Genomic DNA, 25,181 nt, shown 5'->3' on the forward strand with positions numbered 1-25,181 from the left:
GAAGAGAGCAGTTCCCCATCCCTGACAGAGGATTAGCCCTCTACCCCCCAAACATGGGAAAGCTGCTTATAGAAGAAGTCTCCCCCATCCTCACAGCCAGAGTCCCCTTGTACACCGTCACTTTGCCCAAGTCTCAAACATTTCTAGGGTGCAGCCAAGATGCCCAAAAACAGTTTCATTAATGCTTTTCTATGGATTTGATAGGTTTCTGGCATTGCTACTACTTCAGATAAAGTTTTACTTCCTAGTCCAAACTAGTTTGAGATGGATGTGATGTGTGTTTGATGTGATTTTGTTTACTCTTTCTGTCTCTCCTAGAGGGAGAGACTTGCACAAAGTGGCAGGTTACGAGTCAGAACTTTAACTGCATGCCCATCTGTATCACATACTGGATGGCATTTTCATGATAGTCATGAAGTCTTACCAGCTTTCAGAAGAGTAGAGTTTCTCTGTATCATGCTCTTAGTTTCACAAACTTATATAGCACGGAGTGTCTTGGATTTACACAAATTCATCTGAAAGCCTTTTTATTCTCCTGCTAGACGTCTGAGATAAAGTGATATTCAGTCAGCCTTTCACATTGAAAAAATCTTGATATAAATTGCTAGTTGCCTCACCTTTTCATGTGGAATTTTGAGTGTGATATGTATACTATACATTGCCAGTGAGGAGTTTCATTATTTGCCACCCACAGATTTGATTATGATAAGCTTTTATTAGCATATGGCATTAAAAAAAGATCAATTTCAGTTTCTATTGAATTCTCAGGAATGACTTAGTAAAAAATGAATTCTGTGGCCAACAGAGGGTTTAGAATTGGTAGAGCACATAATCGGTCTATGGAAAGCTGTGCTTGAAAGCAGTTTTTCCAACCTAACATTGAATCCTCAATTAAAGGGTGTCACAAAACTAGTTTGAATTGGGACTTCAGCTGGCTTAATGACAAGGTGTTATTTTGGTGACAGAAGGAAAAGCTCATTGGAAGTAAAGAGGTGGAACATATTCCAAAGGCACAGGTAGCAGTGATGAAGTCATGAAAGCTTTATTTTTTCTGGATGAAAATTGAGCAGTTAGTCCTGAGTCTTCTGACCTACACGAAGGTTTGTTGAGACACGATTTTGTATTTGAGGGACACACATGAGTGCATGCTGGATATTTTTCTGTGTTGCTGGCAAAGCACTGGTTTTGAAGCTGGCCTGTAAGAGAGCCAGAGATGAAGGCGTGGATAGTGAGTCACATTCAGACTTGTAGTTCTGTAACCTTAACAGAGGACACTTTTAGCCTTTCAGACCCATTGTGTATTTTACTCTTGCTCCTGGTCTAATCTCACAGTTGCCAGGTGAACATTTCCTATCTTGATTTGAGGTTAGATTTATATCTTGAGTAAGCTGAAGTTATCACATAGCCTTGACTGTGATGAGGATACAATGGAAGTCTATCAGTTTTTGTTATGGACAGTTGCTTGCTGCTCTACGTCACCTCTACTGCTGTGATAGACTCTGTCACATCTCATTAAAGCTCATTGTCATAATAATAATAATATTTTAAGTGTCATAAATTCAGTGCTGGGTTTCAAAAGAAAGCGCAGCTGTATTTGTTCAGTGATAAAACAATGCGGAAATTATGCCATATGAAAGTCTTATCTACAACAGCTCTGTACCACGAGAGGCAAGATGGTCTCTCTATGACGACCCGGGAGAGTCCTGGTAAGTGTTCAGTAAATTACTTCAACATTGGAGCAGGATTTATGAATAAATATCTGACCTGACACGAGGAGATGCCGGCTTGCTCCTGTTTATCAGGTTTACCACAAACAGAGTGGCATAACTGAACAGTGCCTGTGGACTGGCAGGCTTGTTCCTCTGCACTGTAATAAAGAGCTTTATTTACTCTCTTAAAGATGGCTGTGCGGCTCACCATAAATACATCTCGTGGACATCCTAGCTGTCTGAGATCTGAGGCTGTCCTTTCATGAGGGTATTCAACTGATGCGATAACCCCGTTTGACAGAAAAAAGCTGTTACTTTTGGCAGACACTGAGATTATCATTTCTAATAAAGCTACTGTATGAAATTCTTTGTATGGTAACAGTGACTAGATGGCACTTTTTTGTATCATATTATATATTCAGACGTTGCACCGTTATTCTTCACCAACACCAGTGCACAAGCTCCGGTTTTCTAAGTAAAAAGATCAACTTACTGAAGCATAGTTGGCCAGAGCATTGAATGGAGCTCCTGAGTGGAGCAAGCCCTTTGTGAACATCTTCCCCTCAAACATTGCCTAGCGGCGCATTATAAAGCTTGTCTTAACCCTTTCATACATCTTCTCCCTTGTCATTATCTTAACTGGCCACGGCCTTCTCTTTCTATATCCATCTATCCACAGGACCCAGTTCTCTTCACAGGCTCCATGAGGAAGAATCTGGACCCTTTCAGGCAGCACACAGATGAGGACCTGTGGAATGCACTCCAAGAGGTACTCCAGCGTGGCTCTGAATGATTCCCCCTCGCCCGGCCCAGGGGGGGATCCCTCTGTCCCCCTGTACAATGCTGCCATTCAGCCTCCCTGCTCGCCACAAGTCATGGGGGGAAATCCCATTAGGGCCATGGGGCCCAGCTCAATGTGCGGCTTGTAACTGGGAACCATTGAAAGTGCAGGGGGAGATGTGTTTGGGCAGTCAGGCCAACCAGGATGAAGGCTCCCCCCACAGTGAAGGGCTTCAGCTCCTGGTCCTGCTTCTGAATGGGTTTGGTGGCCTGGATTAAAGCTAGAGGCTGGCCACAAGAGAGCACTGGCCAAGGTCATCAGTGGACCTGGCCCTGCATTGTGCCAGGCGGTTAATGGGTGTGTTTGGATAGCTCTTTAAAGACATCCCCACAGGAAGCCTTTATGCAGGAGTAATGAAGGGTTGGGGCTCTGCTCTCCCTCTCTGCAGGTGCAGATGAAGGCTGTGGTGGAGGACCTGCCCAATAAGCTGGAGACGGTGCTGACTGAGTCAGGCTCTAACTTCAGCATGGGCCAGAGGCAGCTGGTGTGTCTGGCCAGGGCCATCCTCCGGAAAAACCGCATCCTTGTCATTGATGAGGCAACAGCCAATGTGGACCCAAGGTCAGGGGACACTTGAGTCTACAAGGAAAACATTTTACATCAATGTTTGTGGAATGTCTTTTCCACATGTAGCTTGTTTACTGTAAACTAGTGCTACTCCAAAGGGGTATTTGTTATAGCTGGGTTTAATAAAACTGTAGCACCACTACAGAAATTGTAATTCAAACTGAAATTATTCCTAAAACAAGACTTCTGTTTGAGCAACTGTGCAAATAAATCAGTAGTACATAAGTGAAACCCTCATGAAAAGATGTACAAATATATCACTTATCATTGATAACCATTACTATAATCCACATTGCTTGGTGTAGTATGTGTGTCTCTTACACAGAGTGGCGGATTGATCAGAGTAGCACTGCAGTAAATAAATAATCAAAACCTAATAGCATTAAAATTAAACAATTACACTATTAACAAGACTTTAAAAAAACAAAGGATGATGTGGAATCAGTATGGAATCAAATCAGAAAGTATTATAAGTGAAATGAAGACAAAAGTATATATATAATAAAACAAAAAAATAATAATTATAGTAAAAATAAACTGAACCTGTCTTTGTTAACTTAAGGAGCTCTGCTATCCTTTGTTTTTTTTTTTTTTTGCCTACTACTGCACATACCTCGCTGCTGATGAGCCATTGTTCTGTTAAGTAAAATCCCTGCCCAAGGGTCTATAGGAAGAGAGTTTTTCTGTGCTGAGGTGTTGTGTTCCCTGCTCCTTTTAGAACTGACAGCCTCATCCAGCAGACTATCCGGGACAAGTTTCAAGAGTGTACAGTCCTCACCATTGCTCACAGGCTCAACACTATCATTGACTGTGACAGAATACTGGTAAGTAAGAATGTAGTAAATTTCCATTCCATTCCATCCAGCACTTTGGTCAGTATTTTAAGGGAGACCACTATCCTTCTGTAATCAGTTATTTGGAAAGTTTTCAATAATAACAGACAGAAAAAAGGGGTTGAACAAAAAATAACCAGCTAGAAATTCAGTGCTTTTAGTTCATTTTGTGATATCCCTTCACAAACATTGAGAAACCCTCCTTGTTCTTTCTTATCAACTATAATAAACTGAGCTCCTGTTGTGTACAGAATTTGTAGTATAACGTGAAGCAGCATGCAAAAACATGCACCTCCTATTCACTCACACTGCCGTATGACAAACACACCTGAGATTCAGAGCTTCCAAACATCTCTTCCTTTCTTTGCAAGGAGCCTACTACACAATCTTTTACAGAGTTTAAATTCACTTGCCCTATTTTGCAACAGCTGGGCTGATTTCTCCCTCACAGCATTCCCTCTTATTAAGCCTGCACTCGTGCCACTTGAACTTTGGCCCTTTCCTGCTACTGCCTGCAGAGGTGCCAATTAGTGCCATTTGTGGCAGCATTTGTCAAGCGTCTGTGGAGGACAGGACACGACCTGGTGGCTGCTCGGTTACTGAGAGGGTTGCTGAGAAAAGCCAAATATCAAGCAGCGGAGAGTGTTTCACACCTACACTCGTGTTAAATGCCCCCAGATTGTTACGCACTAAATTGGGGCCCACCTGAATTGCCTTGTCCAAATCTTAAGCCATGCCTTTTTTAGACGCAGAATGTTTTCCAAGATACAAACTCTGTCTCCTAGTATCCTGCTCCTAAACTGTCGATTATGACAGCAGCTGCAGAAGTCTCCCTTTCATACTAAACACTCCCTGAAACTGGGCTTTAGCGTTGACAAACTGCTCATTACCGCTGTAAGGGGATCGAACTTGTTAAAATTTGTCTGTGATATAATTGTAGTCTTTTCCAAACTGCTTGAATTGGCACTATTCTTTGTGTGGTTTATATAGCATGTGATGACACAGAAATTATGGTAATTTTCTAGAGCGTCTTAAAGGTGTGATTGTTGGATTTGACTGACGACCACCCCTGAGCCGCTGAAATGCCAGGATAAATACATGGATAAATCACTGATCTTCAGTCTGTCAGAGTCAGCGTACTAGACTTTCACACTGCTAACAGGTTATGGTCATTGTCCGTGGCCCTGTTGAACAGAAACAGGTACCTGTGTTTGCTGTTGCATGAGTCACTTAAAATGGATGGTTCCCATGTGCAGAGAACTACTGTTTCCCCATTCATCTTGCACTGTCTGCATGCATCACTCAGCAGTGAAACAGCTGAAATGTCAGTTTTCCCCAAAGTAAAGTATACAGGCGGTGGCACACACACACACACCCAGCATTGTATGTGTGATTGCAGGTTCTGGCTGCTGGCAGGATCCAGGAGTATGACCAGCCATATGTGCTGCTCCAGAACCAGGATGGGCTCTTTTACCAGATGGTCCAACAGACAGGCAGAGCTGAGGCCGCCTCACTGCTGCACACAGCCAAACAGGTAACCACACCCACCTTTGTACCAGGACGGGGCTGTCACTAAATAGAGTCCATCCATGGCACACTAATCCCAGACTCTCCCTTTAACTCCAGACTCCATTGCTCACCTCCAAAATAATACAGTTAAGCAAGAGAAGATGTGCATAACCCTGACAATGCAAAGACACTTGATTACCATTTTAATTTAAAGTGCCTACTTGGAGCATTGCAACACCATAACATTAATTTCAAGAGAGAAATTGTCCCTTTGTAGATTTACATCCTCTGATTTCATCAAAGAAACTCTGTATAATCTTTTTTTCTCATAATGTAATTTTGAGATCATTTTAGAGATGATTCTAGAAAAGCAGCTTTCTTTGCACTATATCTATTTGGAAATATTGGGTTTAACTTCATCGCGATTTGGGATAAACTTTCTATGGGGATTACTGTAATAGAGAATGTCCATATTTTTTCCCTGTAAAATTCATTTGTGATGTATTTCCCCTTCAGACACTGAACAGATAAGAGCCGGCTATTCATTGTTCAATTCCATTTTATGTGCATCTGTCTGGGACTACAGATACCATATTGCAACTTCAAACAGGTCTTTGTGAAATAAGAAAAAGTAGGCATCATTTCATTTTCTCTCTGTCCCTCGCACAAATTTATCAGCGGAACTGTATCTTCTCAGCCAGAGGAGTGAAATGAGTAAAATACTGATTTCAAAGACTCAGCACACTGTGGTATTATTTGGTATCGTCTTACCCTGCACACTGGCGGATTGGTAGTGACATTGTTCAAGCCCTTACGTTTTCCTTTCTTTATTGTAGGGTGCCCTCCTTAGATCAGATTACTGTAGCATCCATACAGTAACTGTCTAGCACCACTTATTAAATACTGAGATGGCCCACATGTTGTGTGTCAAGTTTCTATAGTTGTCAGTCAAGGTTTAAATACATTCAATAATCAGATATCAACCTCTAACTCCTTTGTCCATGTTGAAAGAGAATCCCAGAGTAGACAGTATATTTCATGCTGAGGCCATCCTGTTTTCACCTGTTTTGCCTCTTTTTTACAAACTTTCTGCTATTGAAATCATTGGTCTGTCAGAGCCTGTTTGTATTAAGAAATCAAGCATTTTGTAGATACTTTAAGCAAACACACAGGTAAAAATTAACTCAGATAAAACAAATCACTTCGGTGATTATACATTTTTCCCTTGAATTTCACAGTTGTTTATAAGGTTTAAACAAACCACTTTTGCATGCTTCAGCGGGTGACAAATCCCTTCACCCGGCTGCTCTGACTGGATCTGTCATAAATCACACCTTAGCAGATCGTAGCTTAGATTGGACTGTGTGCTTGTATTCTGTGACACTGCTTCCCTGATACGCTTCCAGGTTTACATGAACAAAAAGCGAGTGACAGACGTGCGCTGTGCCAAGGACATCTGTGTCATCTTTGAGACGTCTCTTTGACAGTATGGAGAGTCACTGTGGCCCCTGCACTTGACATCACTGACCAAATCTTTTACCAGATATACTTAGATTCCTTACTGTGTATTAAAATGTCTTTAGACTCCCAGCAGGCCCCGAATGTAGTATGTGCTGCATTGGATTGACATAGTCCTTTGATCTGGAACAGAAAAGAGGCAAGTATCTGAGGCAGGATGTGCCTTTATTGACAGCATATTACTGCATGGCTGTTTATTGATTACACCCTGCTATGTTTATGTATGTGTGTTCTGGCCTCTTGGGTAGCTTCAATCCTGCACTGGTGCTCGGATGTGTTAATCCTGGTGCAATAAATTATTGGGGGCTTAAATTATTCTCTTAAGGCAAACATTGTTTTGTAGGACTGTGGTCTTTTTATTATTTGGAAAATGCTTGAAAAGACAAGGAGAACCTGAGAGCAGACACCAATGCTTTCAGTAATTATCGTGCCTTAATCAAACTATTGATTTTTTAGTAATTGCACTGTTTTAACTGAGTAGTCTTCCAGCACTTTGGATAGTGGTTTTATGTCTACCTCAGCTCTTGTCAGGAAAGAACAGTAAAGTCTAAATGTAACATGTCATGTACCGACAATGACTAACACCAAGAAACACGGGACAGAAGTTTTAAGTTTATTGCCTCTGAAAATTTTCTCCAGGGTAATATCAACTTTCTTTCTTTACTCTTTTCATAAATGGGCTGTTCTTGTTTTTTTTAAAAAAAAGAACTTTTTACAATAATATGAAATTTAGTATGACTAATCAGAGCTATGTATTTATTTACACCGTTTGTTTTCTATATTTTTTGTGTGTTTAATGTGTTTTGCTAAAGGTAATATTTCATAGAGTTTGCACTTTGTAGTTGTTTAGACATAAAAAAGTGATACAAACGATCACTTATAATTTACAGCAAATGAAATTCAAATTACATATAATAAAACAGTATTGCTTAAATGTTTCAGTACTGTCTTTATTTTGCGTTTACAACATTGTCTTGTCTCATATTACACTGACTCACTAACCATTTCCTCCTGCTGTTGTTCATCCTATATTCAGATGTCTGAATGGTGTGTTTGCTTCAGGTCAGTGGTTACAACTGGTCTTGACCAAGATGCTACAAATTGGTAAGTGGTTAAGGAAAACAACCTAGTGATTATTTTGGTGAGTCAAGTGATTTTTAAATTCAGTTTCATGGTGGTAAAGTGGTGTAGCTATTTACTCTTTTTAACATGTCGGTAGTGCAATATGACAATTAAGTCCCAATTAATTTTGTCATCACCAGCTCAATTAGAAAAGAGCAGTTTAATTCGCCTTCATACAGACAAGATCAGAGTCGGCGATGACACATTCAGAGATGGCTGTCAGTAAACACTTAGCTTGGTACAAAAGGCAGTATTTAACCAGGCCCAGATTTGGGTCGTGAACTGCAGGACATCAGTTCCTTTAAGAGCTGAGTGATTTACACAATTCATTAAAGCCAGTGAATCTTCAGCCAGCGTCATATTAAATGGTTACTTACTCTCAAATAGCCCCTTGGGAGTTGAATTGTTGGCTTGCGAATAGATTAAAGTTTACATTGAAAAGAGAAATTGAATTCAGAGGTAATCAATAGCATAATGGGCCAGTGAGAGGAGCCTGCTGCCTGAAATGAAATTACCATATTTTTAATCTTAATTTTCCACTCTGTTTATCTGACAGTGTGGATGTGCAATCCAAACAGATAATGAGAGAGTGGGATATTGACAGTGGGGTCCTCTGGAGTGCTTGTTTCAGTGATTAAACGCTGTGATCTGTGATTACTTTGTGTCGGGTGTCAGGCTGGCGGCCAGGGCCCGGGGAGACACAGGCACACAGCAGCTGGAGCATCATGGGTCTCTGAGGTGCTAATGCACCTGACACAGCATTGACAGCATTCAAAACCCTATCAGGGACTGCACCACACAGCAGCTGCCACAATAGGAATACTCATGGCACTATCTACATCAGAGTCAGCACATATCCTCTCTGCTCTCCCCTCGATAACAGCCAACACAAGAATGGTGACAACAAAGTTTGCACAATAAGTATTATTAACCAGATACCTTCCTACGTCGCCCAATAATAGCGCCATTTTAAGACATATCTGAATAGGTGTGCAAATAGCAATGCTGTCGACATAGTGCTGATATAGCTTTAATAAATAAATGTCGGAAAAACTTGGCTATCCACACAATGAAGTTTAATCCCAAAGACATAAAACACAAAATAGGAGTCAGCACAATGTGGAGGCAGTGAATGAAATGATGAATTCACACTGTAGCATTTAGCCCATCCACACTTTAAGAGAGAAGTGATACATTGGTGCTGATTTGAGGATGTGATGCATGTTTTATTCAGTTAAAGATGTTTTATTGTCAGTTGAGAGAAGAATAATGTAACAAGTATCTATAACAACTGAAAGTGGTGTAAATTGTTTAAGGTTGTTTTGTTATGGGCCAATAAACAAGTAGTCTGAAGGCCATTTTGGGTTGAGGAGACAATGTTTTTCACAAACTTTCTGTTGTGCCAGCATTTTCTTTTGTGATGGATACTGCTGTTTGACAAATGGAAACAAATTGCATGGTGCAGGCGCCTGAATGGCAGGGAGTTGGGGAGTGTCAGACTCGGTGCTGAAAGACGATGAAGCAAGAGCCTCAGGTTTTTGTGGGCGACTCAGACCTGACTGATCCCAGCATAAAGTACTTGTTGAAGAGAAGGAGAAAAGGAGAACAGGATTTCGACAGGCTGCAGTGAAATTAGGAGAATTGACTATGGCGGCTTTGTTCCTGGCTGGTGACATGGGGTGGGGGAGATGGGGAGACTGGAGCGATTCCCCAGAGACTCTTCGCTCAGCCTTTCTAAAGTGACTACAAACTGAATATCTGACAAGTTCCCAAGACCTGACATGACTCTGTGTAGCGCTAAGAAAAACAAACAACAAATGGCACATTTTTAAGATACATGTGGTGACACTGGATGTAGTGTGTTAGAAAATGGCTTTTAATCTTGTTAAAAATAGGTTCTCAATTCGTTGATGCTATATCTTCTAGATTGTCGCAACAACCTAGTAAGACCTAGTTTTGCCTGTGACAGACTTTGTGAAAGTAGAAAAATAAGAACTACCAAATGTTGATTTCCAACTTCTTAGAGGGCTCAAAATTAGCAGAAACATTAACTGCAAGTTGTTCTTCCCAGCATGCACATGTGAAGTTTGGTAGGCCACACTGTGTCATGGTGCCTCAGCAGTTTAGTGACCACCCCTGACTGGCCAACTAATACTGATACAAACAGTAATTATAGGTCATGCATGTAATGGATGATTATGCTTCGTAAACTCTCCAGGCTGTGGTTTGTTTCAAACTGTGTAGAGTGTAAGTATATTTAACGTTCAGTGGATCATTTCACCCAAATTTAAAGAAGCACAGAAAACAAGAGTGAATCTATTTGTATTAAAAGTTTTGAAATCCTAAAGAGTAACCTCTTATTTATTGAAAACAGAACAAGTGGTCTCAAAGAAGCCTGTTTTTTTGTAATTTACCTGCCCCTGCTACTTTTTGAACTAAACTGGCTAATGTGGCCCTTTGAAAGGCCACCAAATAGGAAAGTTCTTTGCATGCTTTAGCCTTAAATCCTGGGCATGCTCTGTCACCTTCCAAAAGTGCTGTTTGATTCTTCAACTGCGAGAGAAAGAAGAAAAGTGGAGGGCTAGACAATAGCAGAGGGCTTATCTCATCAGTAAATAAGGCTTATTGCTTAAAGCTATAAAAGGCTATGCTTATTGGTGATGTCATCCCTTTGTGGAAGATTGATGAAGCTTGAGGCAGGGGGCATAATGTGAGTGTGAATGTGTGTGTGTGTGTGTGTGTGTGTGTGTGTGTGTGTGTGTGTGTGTGTGTGGAGTGGGAGGCCTAGTGCACCAAACTCAAGAGTTTCTAACTTTCCCCTGCAGAGTTTGATATAATTTAAAATGTATGACATATATTTTAACTGCTGCTGCACTAAAATTGCAGTCTTTGGTGGTAAACTAACCCAAATGTACTTCAAAGTTCAATCTGGCCAGGGGGCTTTTATCCTCGGCCATGAGAGCGGTTGATGTTCTGTGCATGTAAACGTGCAGCTTTGGGTAAAGGTGGGGACAGCTTGTGTCCCCCATTATTGTCTGGTTGCATTTACGTGGGTCCAAGGGCCCACTGTGTCTTTTCGGGTTACTTTCTCATCATTTCTCCTAATGTAGAGACCCACAGGGTTGGTGGCAAGCGCACAATGCGGCTGTTGTATGGTTACTGTCAGCTCTCTCAAATAAGGCTTCCTGTTCATTAGACTTCTTTTCACCTCCGCACAATGCACCAGCTTTGCAGCAATAGTGAGTCGACGCCCATCTCTTCAATGCCATGTGAATAGTTGTAAATAGTGTTTATGCAAGCCATTGTTGTCTATTGTGTGTCCAGTCTTAATGCACAGTGATTTGCCTGCTTTTGTAGCCTGGGATACATTATCTTGCCTATGTGGCTTCAGATGCATGCCTGGCCTTTGAGCCAGTAAACAGTCTAAAAGTTAACTCCCTATGGACAATGCTGGAGATGCTTGATAAAGTGGGGCAAAGTATACTAACTGGCCCATTGCATGTCCCTCTATAATTACTCAAATGGCTTCTTCCTCTGCTTAGTACATATCTGTTTTAAACTTTGTAGTGCCATCATTTTATAATTTTTTTTTCTGAAAAAGTCACAATTTAATTTTGAGGATTTAAAGGCATTGTGTTTTTTTCTTGGAAATATAATAATTAAAAGAAAGTTTGGAAAATAGATTTAAACTTAACCTCAAAGCTGATTTTAAATCATAATCTGTGAAGATCGTTCTTTTTTCCCCCCATAAATACATAGTAAAGTTGATACTGTTGCTTTGAAAGATTAGACTGACACTATCTGTTGCACATCTGGTGAAGAATTTCTATTCAGTGGGGAGATGTATTTAAAGCCTGTGTCTTTATTCTTCAAACTGTCAGTGTGAAAATGAAGGGTAATACAGATAGACAGCCAGGTGGATAATCTGACACATATCACAGTCAGAGAATAAAAACTTTTAAATCTTGAGGATAATGTCAAAATGATATGTCTTGTAATGGAAATTGTATGTCTCATGACTCCCATCAGTTACTTTAACACAAGTTTCTGTTGTTACACCGTGTGTTTGTACCACAACTTTATTGATTTACACTGATTTGTAAAAAGATAAGAATCAAAGCCACACTAATTGTGCATTTGGTTCAGTTTATGTACATTTTGTTTTGTACTAGTATAATATCAGGTTTTATATTTCACAAAGTAGTTCCTGTTCTCTTGCTGGTAAACATGCTTAACAGTTCAGTTATGTTGAGGTTGCTGCCAGAGCACTTATAGAATGTTATTTCCTAAAGTGAGTTAAGTTTGATTTTAGAAAATAAGCTTCTACCTCTTCCCCTAGAAAAAAAAAAGTTGGCAGCACTTAAATGTTTTTCCAAAACAAAACAAAATAACCCTGAAAATTGAGAGAGCAGGAATGGGCAGCATATTATAGCCTTCATCTGTTTGTAGCATTGTCCTAGAGAGCGTATACATCACCTCCAGAGAGTAACTGATAGGCCTAACCATTCACTTCTTGGATAGATGCACAAAAGCAGAAGATATCTGCGGCACAGATTACATTATACTCATTTCAAAAGCATTCACAGTCAAGTATGCAGAACAGAAAAAAAAAGATGCTTTTAATGCCGGCCAATGATTACAGGTGACTGATGTAACTGATAGTTGGCCCATTATTGTTTGGAGATTTGGTGTATTTGACCCCCTAAAGCAATCTGCTGCCAAGGGAATTTAAAACAACCTTTGGACTCGGTGGAAAGGAATGTTATGATTGCTCTCAGTGACACTGATACAACACTGTCACATCGCTGACTCCAGACTGCAGGAAAAGCCTCACTGTGACTGAGCTGAGTCTCACTGCATGAACACTTAGTAGCAGGCATTTCATTAACCTGTCAGAGAGAGGCTAGATGTTGCTTTGTCTTTGATTGCCACATCCCCTTACGCTCATGCAGCTGCTTATACATTTGACCTCCATTAGCCCACCAGGTGGGTTTCACATTTTATTTAATGAACTGTAGTCATGAGATAATTCATTGCCTGCAACAACAGTCTCTGAAGCAAGTTTTTTTTTTCACACCAAAGTAGTGATGTTGACTTGTGTTGCTCCTGGGCTGATATTTTCATTAAAGGCCCTCTTATCAAATAATGAAATAAAGAATCTGTTCCTTGCCCAATGCTATTACCTCCCACAAATCAAAAGGTTTCCAGTGTAATGTCTTGCCTCCCATGCCAGTTAATTAGGTAGCGTTGTGCTACATAGTAATGCTACTTTCATGAGAATAATCTGAGACAATAAACCTGTCTCTTTTGTGTCCTTGTGCAAGCCCTCTTAATTAATATCAGCAAATACAAACCAAAGTTAATTGAAATTTGATCATCCCATCTTCATAGTTTACAATAATACAATCGCTAGTGTTTTGTTACTGTTGCTGAATTACTATAATAGCTGGTATCATATCTCTATTTAGTATTTGATTGATTGCTCTCAGGAATGCAGCAGAAATATAAAAGAAAGAAATGTCTTAACCATGAGTAAACACAGGAGGCAATATATGCAACCCCAACATTGATTTGGACTGAGACATTAATATTCATACTCCTCCAGATAATCATAGCAAGGTGTACATGATTTGTTTTCATTGATTATGTGACATTGCTCCAGCGTCTCACACCATGGTTATTAATATAGTTTGCATTGATATTATTTCCACATTAACAACAATTTCACCAAGTGAGAGAGATTACAGGACTGATGCAAAAGAGTAGCATCTCGGTGGCAGATAGCTTTAATCAGAACCCCTTTTGATGCAAAATCTTTACAACTTTAATCAATCTTTATGGACGAGCTTTTCAAACTGTATGCAAGTTTGAATAGCATAGTTTTAAAGAGGCTGTGCCCTTCTGTCAGATATCTGATATGTTTTGCAAATTACAAATCCTTCTAGGAATATGAATTAGGTTGTGTAGCCCTTGTGTTCCTTCCGTTCATGGTGCACGCAGTTCAGATTTCACTTGGTTTACATGAATTCTTAGTACCAGCTAATGTAATCAGGCCAACAATTCCCAACTAGCGTGGGATTGTAGTACACAGAGCCCACAACAAAGCATAATCTGGCACGCTACTATTCCAGTAGGATTTTTTTTTGTTATCACACTTCTTTTGTCATATTGGCCCATGAACAGAAATAGCTAAACAAAATAAATAAATAGATAAACAGTGGGTTGTCTTTATAGCCTTTATGCAGTAATATTTCAGAGCCAAGAACATTTCTGAAGTTAACAGTATTTATGTTCCGGTAGTGTTGGTCACAGTCTGTCACACATTATTTGCATCTGCATGTCCGATTAACAAATATGACATATTCCTAAGATCAGGCTCCTAGCACTCTAACCACCCACCATGGCAATTAACTGTCTACTAAGCTAACAAGCATAACACACATGCCTGATGCAAGCCAGTAGAATATCAAGCTGCTCTCCTAGATGTATCCCCATTTACCCTGTAGTGCCACCGTGAACACACAGTACACATGTGCAGGCTAATTTCAAATGTTGATTAACTTGCAGCTCTGGACTGAGTATCTGTACTCCCACCAGTATCGATACGGGGTTTACGTTGGAGTGCAAGTGGCATTTGAAATCCAGAGCTAGAGAGAGCTGTCATCCACGTGAGGGACTAGTGAGACCTTGTCAGGGGGATAGAGCTCTCAGACAAGTTCAATGGGCTTCTCTAAGCTTTTCTCTATGTCTTAGGGACTGTTAGTAGTGAATCTACTGTCAGTGCTGATAGCCTCTACTGTGTAAAGCTGATGTGCTAAAATCATGCTGACCTTCATTCTGCTCAGGCTTGTTATCACACTGCTTAGGCAAGAATATGGCAGGAAAAAATAGCTTGAAAATGCCTGAATACCTACAAAGACAGATCCACAGATAATAGCAAAGAAAGACCATATATTCAGTTTGTTGTGATTGTAAGCCAGGTTAGAGGGCAACTGGATTTACAAGAGGACAAGAGGCCACATGATACACGCTGTATGTCACCAGACAAAATGAGATAAGTACAATAACCCATATTATATTTTTGTTCCAGTCAGGGATCTTAATCATCATTGACAGTGCTGGAAATATAGATCCACAGATGTAATTTCACAGTTGCTATGGGTTCAAGGCTTTTATCTAATGTCGCATCTGAAGGTAGAAGGGTTTTGTGGTAAATCCAGGCATTTTTTTTTACAGCACGATTGCCACCAAACTAAACTATCTGTTCTACTTATTTCTAAAAAAGCATTGACCGTCGGGGCATAGCCAATATGGAGGTTAATCCATTCTAGTGTCTATACTATGGGATGCTTATGGAAGCATATTTGCTTAGGGCAGCCATGCAAATTATTACTTACTGCCCTGTAAGCTGATAACACAAATTAGATACCCATTAAAGTTGAACAATGTATATAGAATGAGAAAAGATTGCAAGTGATACCTGAAGGGATGCTTAAGTCGTATGGCGCTAAAATATGCCTCATGCTTGCAAACTTCAAAAGTGGAGAGATGTTTATCCTTGGGACTGGAAGATGCATAATAGTAATCTCATATGCACAGAGGCAGCTGCCAGGTGGAGGATAGCACACTGCATGTTTATGAATAGAAATCATTACAGGGACTGGGGAGCATACCGGCATGGACCAGTGACACAGAACTTTTTTATCATCTACCCAGCGTACACTACAGCACTTAAAAGTTCATGTGCCGAAATGTTTAGTATGGCATTAATTTGGCTGTGGTCATTTTGCGCTGTATTTGATTTGTGATTTTTTTTCCTATACATTTGCTTGTTGAATAGATCCAAGTGTTAAGAAAGATTAGTTAAAGTCCCTCTAACATTGAGTCCTGACCTGAATGTAGGTTGGAGTTGAGAACAACAAGGCTGTTAATATGATCCTGCCACCTGAGGGGCCTGTGAAATCAGAAACATGCCAGTGTTAACAGCAGCGTCACAACTCCACTGGGCCTCTACCTTCACTAGCCTCTGCTCTTATCAGATGAGCCACTTTAATTCATGTGCCAAACACCTCTCTGAGGGCCCTCAGAACACAAATGTTCAGCAGCTTTTAAGAATTGGAAACACTGTTTGTGGTGTGTTAGACGAGAGAGGAAGTGCTTCAGGCTTGTTTGGGAACCCCGGCTAATTCTACCTTTGACTTGCCTGTTGTTGTCTCTGAGCCCCTTTCCCTTTCTGCTCCTCTGGCTGGCTGATAGTTAGGGATTCATCTTAAAACCTCCCCTTTGTCTGACGGACCGTGGAGTCAGCAGTTATTCTTCAACTGACGACTTTCAATGCATGGCGGTGAAAGAGATGAAGCTGAAACACAAAGGCAAATTAAGGGTACAAAAACATTCGCCATTGTCCCATTGTTGAGGGTCACAAATCGTCAAGTAAAAGCAACACAGCGTGGTTGAAATGTATTCGCCTCCATCCCTTTCCCCCCTCCCTCCCTTCTCCTCTCTTTATATTCATTAGATTCATTATAGGCCACAAAGGATTGCCAACAAAACAGCTTGTGATTTTAGTTGAATTCATCCCCCTCTGAGGCCTGCAGGGAAATTAAAGTAGGTGACTATCACTGGAGGGGCAGCAGGCTTGACACATCTGAAGCTTTCAGTGATGCTAATAGTCAAGCGTATCCAAAATACACAGGAGCTGACCTCAAACAGATTGTGGGGGTTTAAAATCATTAGTTTGCAAATTAAGCAAAAGTACATTGGTTCTATGGTAGAATCAGCCCACTCTGAACCTTTGATTAGTGTTTGTCAACTCCCCTTTCTCTTCATACTCCCCCGCCCACTTGCAATCCAGAAATTAATAAAGGAGACATAGCAACACTTTGGAGGGAAACGCTTACATCTCCAGCACCTGTTAAACAAATGCACTTAAGGCAGGAATCAAATTGCAGGCAGGTTTAAATTGGTGTAAAATCTTCATTTAGATGATGTCCCCAGGGCCTGCTTATTACTTGAGATTTATATAGCATTAGTTCTGCCTCGCAAATGTGGTGCACCATTCCACCTCAGTGAAATATGAAGAGGTTTGATAAAAAGCTACAACAGATTCTCTCATTAAAAAACCTAAACCTTTTAAAGATTCATTAATTTAACTTGTGGCATGCAGCTCTGACATGCACTGTGAGTTCTGTGCTTGTGCCCTTGAGCGCTGTATGTTATACGGTGTAAGATGTTGCTTTGGCTCATCGGCATAGATCTCTGAGAAGAAGTGCGCTGACAAATTAGAGCATCTGCAATGCTGAATACATCTCATTGCATTGCAGATGTTCATTTTGATGCATGTGCTGATACTAGAATAAGCAAAATATAAGGAATTCTGTAAGATTCTTTGCACCTGTTGTTGTTTTTTTAGTCAAAATTTGAAGTTGGTTACCCTTGCTATCGCGTGTCATGTTGCCGAGAATGGCACACATCATGGTGAAGGCTCGAAGGAAACAACCACAAAGGCATTTCATTTGTAGCAGTACCCCTATTGAGTGTGTCTGTTTCAGTCACCAATCCGTTTTGTTCTCCGTCCTTTTCAATTTGTTTACATTTGGCCCCTACTGGAGAGGGACAGTCTATTGATTTATTGTTCCCGCTTCCTGAGAGTGGCGTTAAGAGTGCACAAGGCCCCCCCGTCTTCAGGCCCTGCTCTTACATTGTGTCTCTTGGTTGCTGGCTTCTGTTTCAGAGACAGGCCAGGGAAAGGCCCTGCCCAAGCACCACAAGGACCTCACAAGAAAAAAGCCTCAGCCTCACAATGTAGCTCCGTCTGAATAGCAGACGTTGTGGGACGTTTGCCTCCCACAGAGGGCTCATTTCTGCGTAAATGAGATGTCCATTTAATCATAATATCAGATATGTTTCTATACAGCATACATTTATGTATAAATATGAATAACATATAATATATAAATGAAAAATAAAAATGTGTGGATATATATGTTTTTTTGCTATATGTATATACAGTATACACACACCCATTTTTCTTCTTCCATCAGGGTAGTTTGTATTCATGTTTTGTGACATCTCCTTTTGCAGATTGATATTTTTTTGTGAAAAGCACCTGTCTGAAATTCTACAGAACAATTTATATGAGTCAAAAGAATCATTTCAGATGAAAGTTGAAATGCTATTGTAAAACGGCCTTTCACTCCTCCCGCTTGAAGATAAACAATTTCCCATGAATATATGGCTGGGCCCCCTATCTATCACAAAAATCAGAATGTGTCCCATACTGAGCCTATTGTAGTCTATTAAAAGAAATCCTTCCCTGTGGCAACCATTTTGCAGGTTTCAAGTAGATAAATGCCTTCCAAGAGGGATAAGAATGCATTTCTACAAAACTGCATTAAAGAGTAATGTTTGTCAACTACTCCGATAAAAACTTCACAGTCACAATTCTTTTTAGAGGCGGCAAATGCATTGGCAATGTGTAAAGCTGATTGGTCTGGGGAGGCTGCCTACAGGTTAGCAGGCCTCATTTCCAATCTCTGACAGCAATATGTGTCGCTGTGCGCTTCATCCCGATTGCTCATGTTCAACACAAACCATGGTCACTCTATATATGGAAATCTCTGTCTTCAGGGCGAAAAAAAATTAAAAAGGTGAGATTGGCACTTTAACCTCCATGCCCCCCTGAAAATATGTTTTAGTCTGATACATTATACTACTGCGAATTATTTATCAAGAAGATACAAGCTTGATATTTCAAAAAAAATAATGAGATGTTGAGGTGGCAGCTGGAATGTTCTGGTCCAGTGAGCAGCATCTATGAATCGGGGGAAATGAAGTAAATATGGCTGGCTGGGACACACCATGTGCAGAATGTGAAAGAGTGGAGTGCAGTGTTTAGGTGGCACTGACCAAAAACTTAAAATCTTTCCTTTGTGACTGTCTTTTAGTCTCTTCTGGAATAGTGGCACCAAAGTCAGCCACGTAGTTAAACATTAGTTATTATATTATATTAGAATTAGAATTCAGGTTTTAAAAAGCCCTGTTTGCCTAAAGTGCTTTGAGTGCATATACTGCAGGTAAAAATCTGTTAGGAAATGGAAGTTGAACACATATTTCCTGAGAAATGTCTCCTATTTGTAGTTATCGAACAGCTGAAAAGATGATGAGAGTCCAAAATGGAGTCTGGAATCTCTTAGGTAAAAACAAAACAAGTGTTGTGCGCTAAGTTGTGTTGAAAGAGCCCACCTGTCGACACGCTGCATTCAGAGAACAAGTCATCCAGTTGTTGTAGTTCATACAAAGCGAGTGAAGAGAAGAACTCCATTCACACATTGAATACAGTTGAAGTGTTTCTCTCCTCCGATGACTGTTATTTGAAAGAGCAAAACAGTGAAAAGCTGTGTATTAATTCACTTCAGACTGTCATTTATCGCTTTCACTCCACTGTTGGTCCCTCACGCTTTGATGAACACACAGCAATGAAGGTGAACCATGACTTTTTGATTCTTTATGCAGTGAGTAACATGTTTTTCTCCACAACCTATTTATACCTACACCATGTCATTTAACACTTAAGTTTGATTTTAGAGAGACGATTGTGCTCTAAAATAATTATGAAATCGTTCCCTTTTGTGTGCTGTTTGTATAGGATACATCATTCTGTTAATGCGTGTAAAATAAATGAATAGTAAAGAATTAATATTTGTATTTATTTCATCTCCTAAAGAAAAATCATGCTTGTATTGAGTATTTCAATTTGTTGACTGAATTAAGTAAATCAAATCACAAGAAAAAAAATGGGTCTATTTCAGAGCTTTCCCCCTCCCTACCCCAAACTCTTGTCTTTGTTTTGATTTATTTCATCCTCTCAGAACATCCCATTGCTTTTCAGGGCCCCCTTTGTTATTGGTGAAGAGGTCTTTTATTTGGGAGAAATCTCCCATCTCAGAGCAGCGCTTTGCCTTGATGCAGATCTTCATTAATCTCCGGGGCCGCTGTGGGCTCTACAGCAGCCTGCCGTTTTGATGGGAATTGAATTTGATACCGTATTGTGGCTTGTATGGAAGCTAACAATGGCCTGTGTTCCTTCCTGTGTCTGTGCACAATCAGAGAGACCCAATTAAATAATTTGGTACAATAAAGGGGAACAAAAGGACACCCAGGCATAAAGTGAGGGCTCCAACATTTGCATTCTACCTATTTCTGTATCATGTTAATTAATTCGCTTTGAAATCACAGGGGAAGGCACAATGGAAAACAGTGCAGCTCATTTCAAAGTATGTCTGCGGATGCTTTATATTCAGGTGACATGCTAAATCAACATTTTACAATAGAAAAAAAAAACATTTTTCTCTGGAGCGCCAGAGACAGTCAAAAAGTGACTTTTCTTTATTTGAATACAGCTCCTTTTATTTAGTAAGTTTTGACTTATGTAAAGTAAACTTTATACTGGAAAGCAATTATTTCAAAATTCCATTATTTCCATGTTTTGTTCATGTTTTATGGTAAATTATAAAAGGCAGTTAAATAATCCCACCTCTGTTTGAATAGAATAATTTTGCATCTTATATGACTGTCATGATGACCTGCTCATAATTAACAATGTGTGAATTGTGTGATATATAACTGCTTTTGTTGATGGTAATATGTCATATTCAATGAAGGGTAAATGAATTATCCACGAGTGGCCTGTGATAAGCGGTGATGGGACCCATATGGAGCTGTCAGTGGACCGCTGGTGGGCTCTCCTAGTCCAGCCGCTGTAATTGAAAGAAATGAGCCATGGAGCTGACACATTAGCAGTCTCCCCAGAGATGGACCACACAGCACACACACACACACACACACACACACACACACACGCACATGCACATCCACATCCACATCCACATTCACACACACACACATATTCTCACTTCTTTATACATCATTTCTTCAGACTGTATCTCACTGAAAGTATAACCCAGACAATGTCAGCCAGGCTGACGCAGGACAGCACCCTACTGTAAGTGAGACAGGGTGTAAGACTGGGTAGGTCTCCGTCTGGGTTAAGGGGATAATGAGAAACTGCCCTGCAGTGAGTTAATCAGCTCATCGCTCTCCCAGCACTGCCATTTATTTGCTGTTTATTCCCCAGCACAGGGCCCCCAGGGGGAGGCCTGTCTGTGAGGCAGCACCTGCAGCTTCCCTGACGCTTGATTTAGTGCTGTAAATGCTGCTTGTGGGCCAGATTACGCTGGACAGTGATCAAACCTTATTTGCACTCTGATTAGACAAACTGCACCCTGCACTGACCAGGCTGAAGCAATTCTCCTTTAGCAATTTTATACTGCTGCCCTGCGTAAAAATGATTAACACTGCCTGGATGAATGTGGCAGTCATTCACCACAGCCATATTCCTGCATAGCCCTGATTCTGAACCAGGTATCAGTCCTACTGCTGTAAGCCAGCTGTTATAATCACAGCTATGAAAAGGTGCTTCATGTTCATTAAAGCCTTGTAGAAGTAATCATAGAACTTACACTGTTTCATTATGGCTTAAAACAATCAATGTATGAAATTCCAGTGTTCCTTTGAATTGTGCTGAGTAGATCATGGGTATATCTTCAGTCATTCATGCAGAAATAATATTTGAAATTGCAAAATTACGAAATATAATACCAAAGACATGTACATTGCAGATGGGGTGAGACAAAGTACTGCAAACACCTACTTAAAAAGTACTTGAGCCTGGAAGACATAAAATCACAAACATTGCTATTAAGTTAAAAGCCAATTTGCAGAATTTATTAGCTAGAACAGTAGCAGGTAGCACTTTGGGGTTTCAAAGCCACCTGTACACAACTAACAAAGCCCCTAAGAGACCAAATCCTCCGCCCAAATTTAAATGCACTGGTCAAAAACTGCTTACTTATTTAATATATGAAGAGAACAGTGTGGAAAATCTTCACAAAACCAATGATGGATATGCTTGGGTTTGACAAATAAAGCTAACTGACATTCACGCTAATATGACACAACTTTGTAAATTGTTATTTACAGCATTCTACATGCCTAGCAAGTAAGTTTACATCATATAAGTACATTTTTTAGTGTTTATATTGTTTTGTCTACCCCCTATGTGCAACCCATGCATATGCACACAGACCCACATTCACACACACACGCACACACTCCTAAGAGCAGACAATGCATCTTGTAACCTTCAAACGTATTGTGTTTAGAGTAGGTCCCCTGTTGCATTCAGAGTGGAAGGCACTCCAGCTCGGTCATTGTACAGCAGATTTTCATGCTTTAGTGCTACACAAAGCCTGCTCTTTCCACCAAATGATCAGGCCATCTTAAATGTTGCACCTGAGACTGAATACATATGTAGTGCATTGGCAAGGTCTCTTTTCTTTCTTCTTCTTCTGTGCAGAGGCTAGCAAAGTATTAATGAAGCCATTTTCTGATCTGCTCCCTTTACCCTGATCCTCCCTCAGAATGCATCTCCATCATTTTTCTAGTATTTACTGTATTACCATAACCCTGATGCAAGGTCCATTTAGAATTGTGCTTGAGCGACTGGGACGCATATTAAAGCAAAGGGGAATTATTGTTAGGAAAATGTACAGTATAAACAGCTGAAAAGAATAGAGGACAATGCTCATAATGGAATCTGAAAGCTTTCATTTTTCCCCTCATTGTTTCTCCTTCCCTCTCTAAACAACCTTCCTTTTTTCAGCTATCAGAGCAAAGTTCTCAGAGAGAAAATGAAGTTCATTCATGCCTCTTGAAAGAGGCTTTTAAGGTTGAGTACAGCTCAAACAAAAAGGAATGTGAGCTATGGCTGGCCTGAGTATGACTCAATGTTTATAACCTTGCCATGCAGAATTCAAGAATGCTGAGGAGATGAATGAAGCTGGCTATAAAGAACATCCAAGCCACAATGATGGGAGACTTATTGGTATTCATTAACAGGTTTTGTCCAGGTTGCTAAAGTGATGTGATGTGTTGTAGGTTTTGGGAAATGTTTCTGGATAGTTAAACTCCACGTGTTCAAAGCTGCAACTATTGCTGTTGAATTTGAGTTGAATAACTGACAATGGCAGAACTGATACTGTTTTTTTTTCTTTTTTGGGAGAAATTATTCTTTAGAATAATATTATTGTATTTTTATTGATTTAGAGTGTGCAAAAGATATGCATCTTGAAGATGAATGTACGGTTACGATAAGATACAAAGAGTATTTTTCTTAGCTGTCAGCCCCCTCCCATTGCTCCCGGCCCCTTTCTCTCTTCATTTTGCTAACTGGTGCTCAAAGCTTCTCCTCCGCTGACCAAGCATCAGCTTCCCTGTGCTGATAAATGGGCTTCTTTGAATTGATGGCAGGCTGGAGGAAAAAGAGATAATCCTAGATAATGTGGACACAGTTTTCATTTCTTGTCACCCAATTAAACTGCAATTATCCCAAGAGCAGAAGAGGAGAAAAGTGGAAAGAATAGCCAAAGAATGGGAGAGTGAGGCTCCCTGGGACACTCTCTACTAGACACATTAGCCCAGATTTGCTCCATCCTGATAAAAGAGACCCATTTCTTGCACTTGGCAGTGCACAGCGAGTGGCAGACCAGCTGCAACCTGGGGTTTAGAAAAGAATGCCTGTGCAATGTTTGTGCCATGCCTCAAAGTGGCTGGGAAGAAAAAGATCAAAATGTATACAGATTGTCGCCCTATTAAAGCAGGGTGGCTTTTGTGTGGCCCTCCATGTGTCTTTAGCTGAGGACATTAAGGTTTTATCCCTTAATAGCCCGTATAGATTTTATATATTATTATTATGCTAATGTCCAGGACACATTGTCGGAAGGAACAAGTGTGTATTTTGTGAAACCTTTGTCATCACTGACTGATCAATGTAAGAACCCCGGAGCTGACTACACAGGGGTTCGAAAACCTTCAAACAATCCCTTAGCATATCCAAAAGTGTTTTGACCGAGAGCTTGTGTGCACCTACTGTTCCTTAAAAGAATCGACCACTGCTTTAAAAAAAAAGGGACGCTTCCTCTGTGAATTGTTTGTCTCCAGATGAATCAAGGCTGTGTGAAACTCTCCCCTGGCACAAAATCCAAGAGGTAAATTAATGTCTTTTGTAATTACTGTTCCTCTTAGTAATTATCACACTGGACAATTTATGGATTAACATATTGATTTCACTTGACCCTTGGCAAGGCTTAATTTGGACAGAGAAAATACTTTTGGCTTGTGCTGCCAAATGCAAGCAGCCCTCGGGGCCCCCACTGGAGCTTTGCTCTTTAGGCGTGTCACAGCATCTTTAGCAAATGTCCCATGGGACGAAGATCTGACTAAGACAGGGTCCTGGCCTTTGGGTTAGCTATCTGTTCAGAGTGTAGCTCTGCACTGGTATTGACTTTAACCAAACATAAAAACAAATTGCATGAGTGAAGACTGAGAGGAGCATTCGTAAGAGTAATTCATTAATCTTCACGCAGGCGATTAGTGCTTTGAAGTCTTTGATTTTGAAAAGCCATGTTCCTTGCTTTACTATCCCTCCCCTCACAGGCTGTTTAGATAAACATAGGGAATAAACAGATTAGTTAAAATCATTAGGCAAATATCTTAACACACAAACACAGGCTGCCTGCTTTGGAATGCTGATAAGTGTAACCCCTCTGCAATGGCATCTAATGATGTTGTCGCGTGTGCTGTGTGCACAGAACCAGCGTTGCGGCAGTAATGCATTGCTGATTATGGAGAGGGGAGAATACTCCGTCAAAATATGATCAATATTTCCTATAAGTGCCTGCTCTGCATGAGTGATGGCCTGACTAAGCGAGCAACACGAGAGAGGCTAGTATGAATGTGGCCTCTCCACTGCTGTGTACATCAAATAATGAGATCACCTGAGACAGCCACTGTCACCCCCCCCGACGTGCTGACAGGACACTTGCCCTCCCATTGATCATATTGTCATTCAAGCTAGTGCTTAGGAAACACACACACACACGTGTTCGGATACAAACTGCGAAATGCAGTGCAAATGTCACTAATCTTTTCCAGTGTTATGTGTCTAGTATAATGAACTCTTAC

General features: G+C 40.5%; 1 protein-coding gene across 5 annotated transcripts in view; it reads left to right on the top strand.

The window, feature by feature from the left end:
- Nucleotides 1–25,181, top strand: part of LOC122885513 (ATP-binding cassette sub-family C member 4-like) — a 68,200-nt gene that overhangs the window by 30,187 nt on the left and 12,832 nt on the right. For 3 of the 5 annotated variants that reach the window (XM_044216718.1, XM_044216719.1, XM_044216721.1), the window contains 5 exons: nt 2,389–2,478; nt 2,939–3,111; nt 3,836–3,941; nt 5,350–5,484; nt 6,866–7,911. In XM_044216718.1, the coding sequence (XP_044072653.1) occupies nt 2,389–2,478; nt 2,939–3,111; nt 3,836–3,941; nt 5,350–5,484; nt 6,866–6,943 (582 nt within the window). In that variant the 3' untranslated portion in view covers nt 6,944–7,911. Of the gene's footprint in view, nt 1–2,388; nt 3,112–3,835; nt 3,942–5,349; nt 5,485–6,865; nt 8,082–25,181 lie in introns of those variants that run through there. The other 2 variants (XM_044216717.1, XM_044216720.1) reach the window with 2 other exon arrangements.

This window comes from Siniperca chuatsi, linkage group LG12, assembly GCF_020085105.1.
Source record: "Siniperca chuatsi isolate FFG_IHB_CAS linkage group LG12, ASM2008510v1, whole genome shotgun sequence".
In the NCBI taxonomy this organism is placed as follows: domain Eukaryota; kingdom Metazoa; phylum Chordata; class Actinopteri; order Centrarchiformes; family Sinipercidae; genus Siniperca; species Siniperca chuatsi.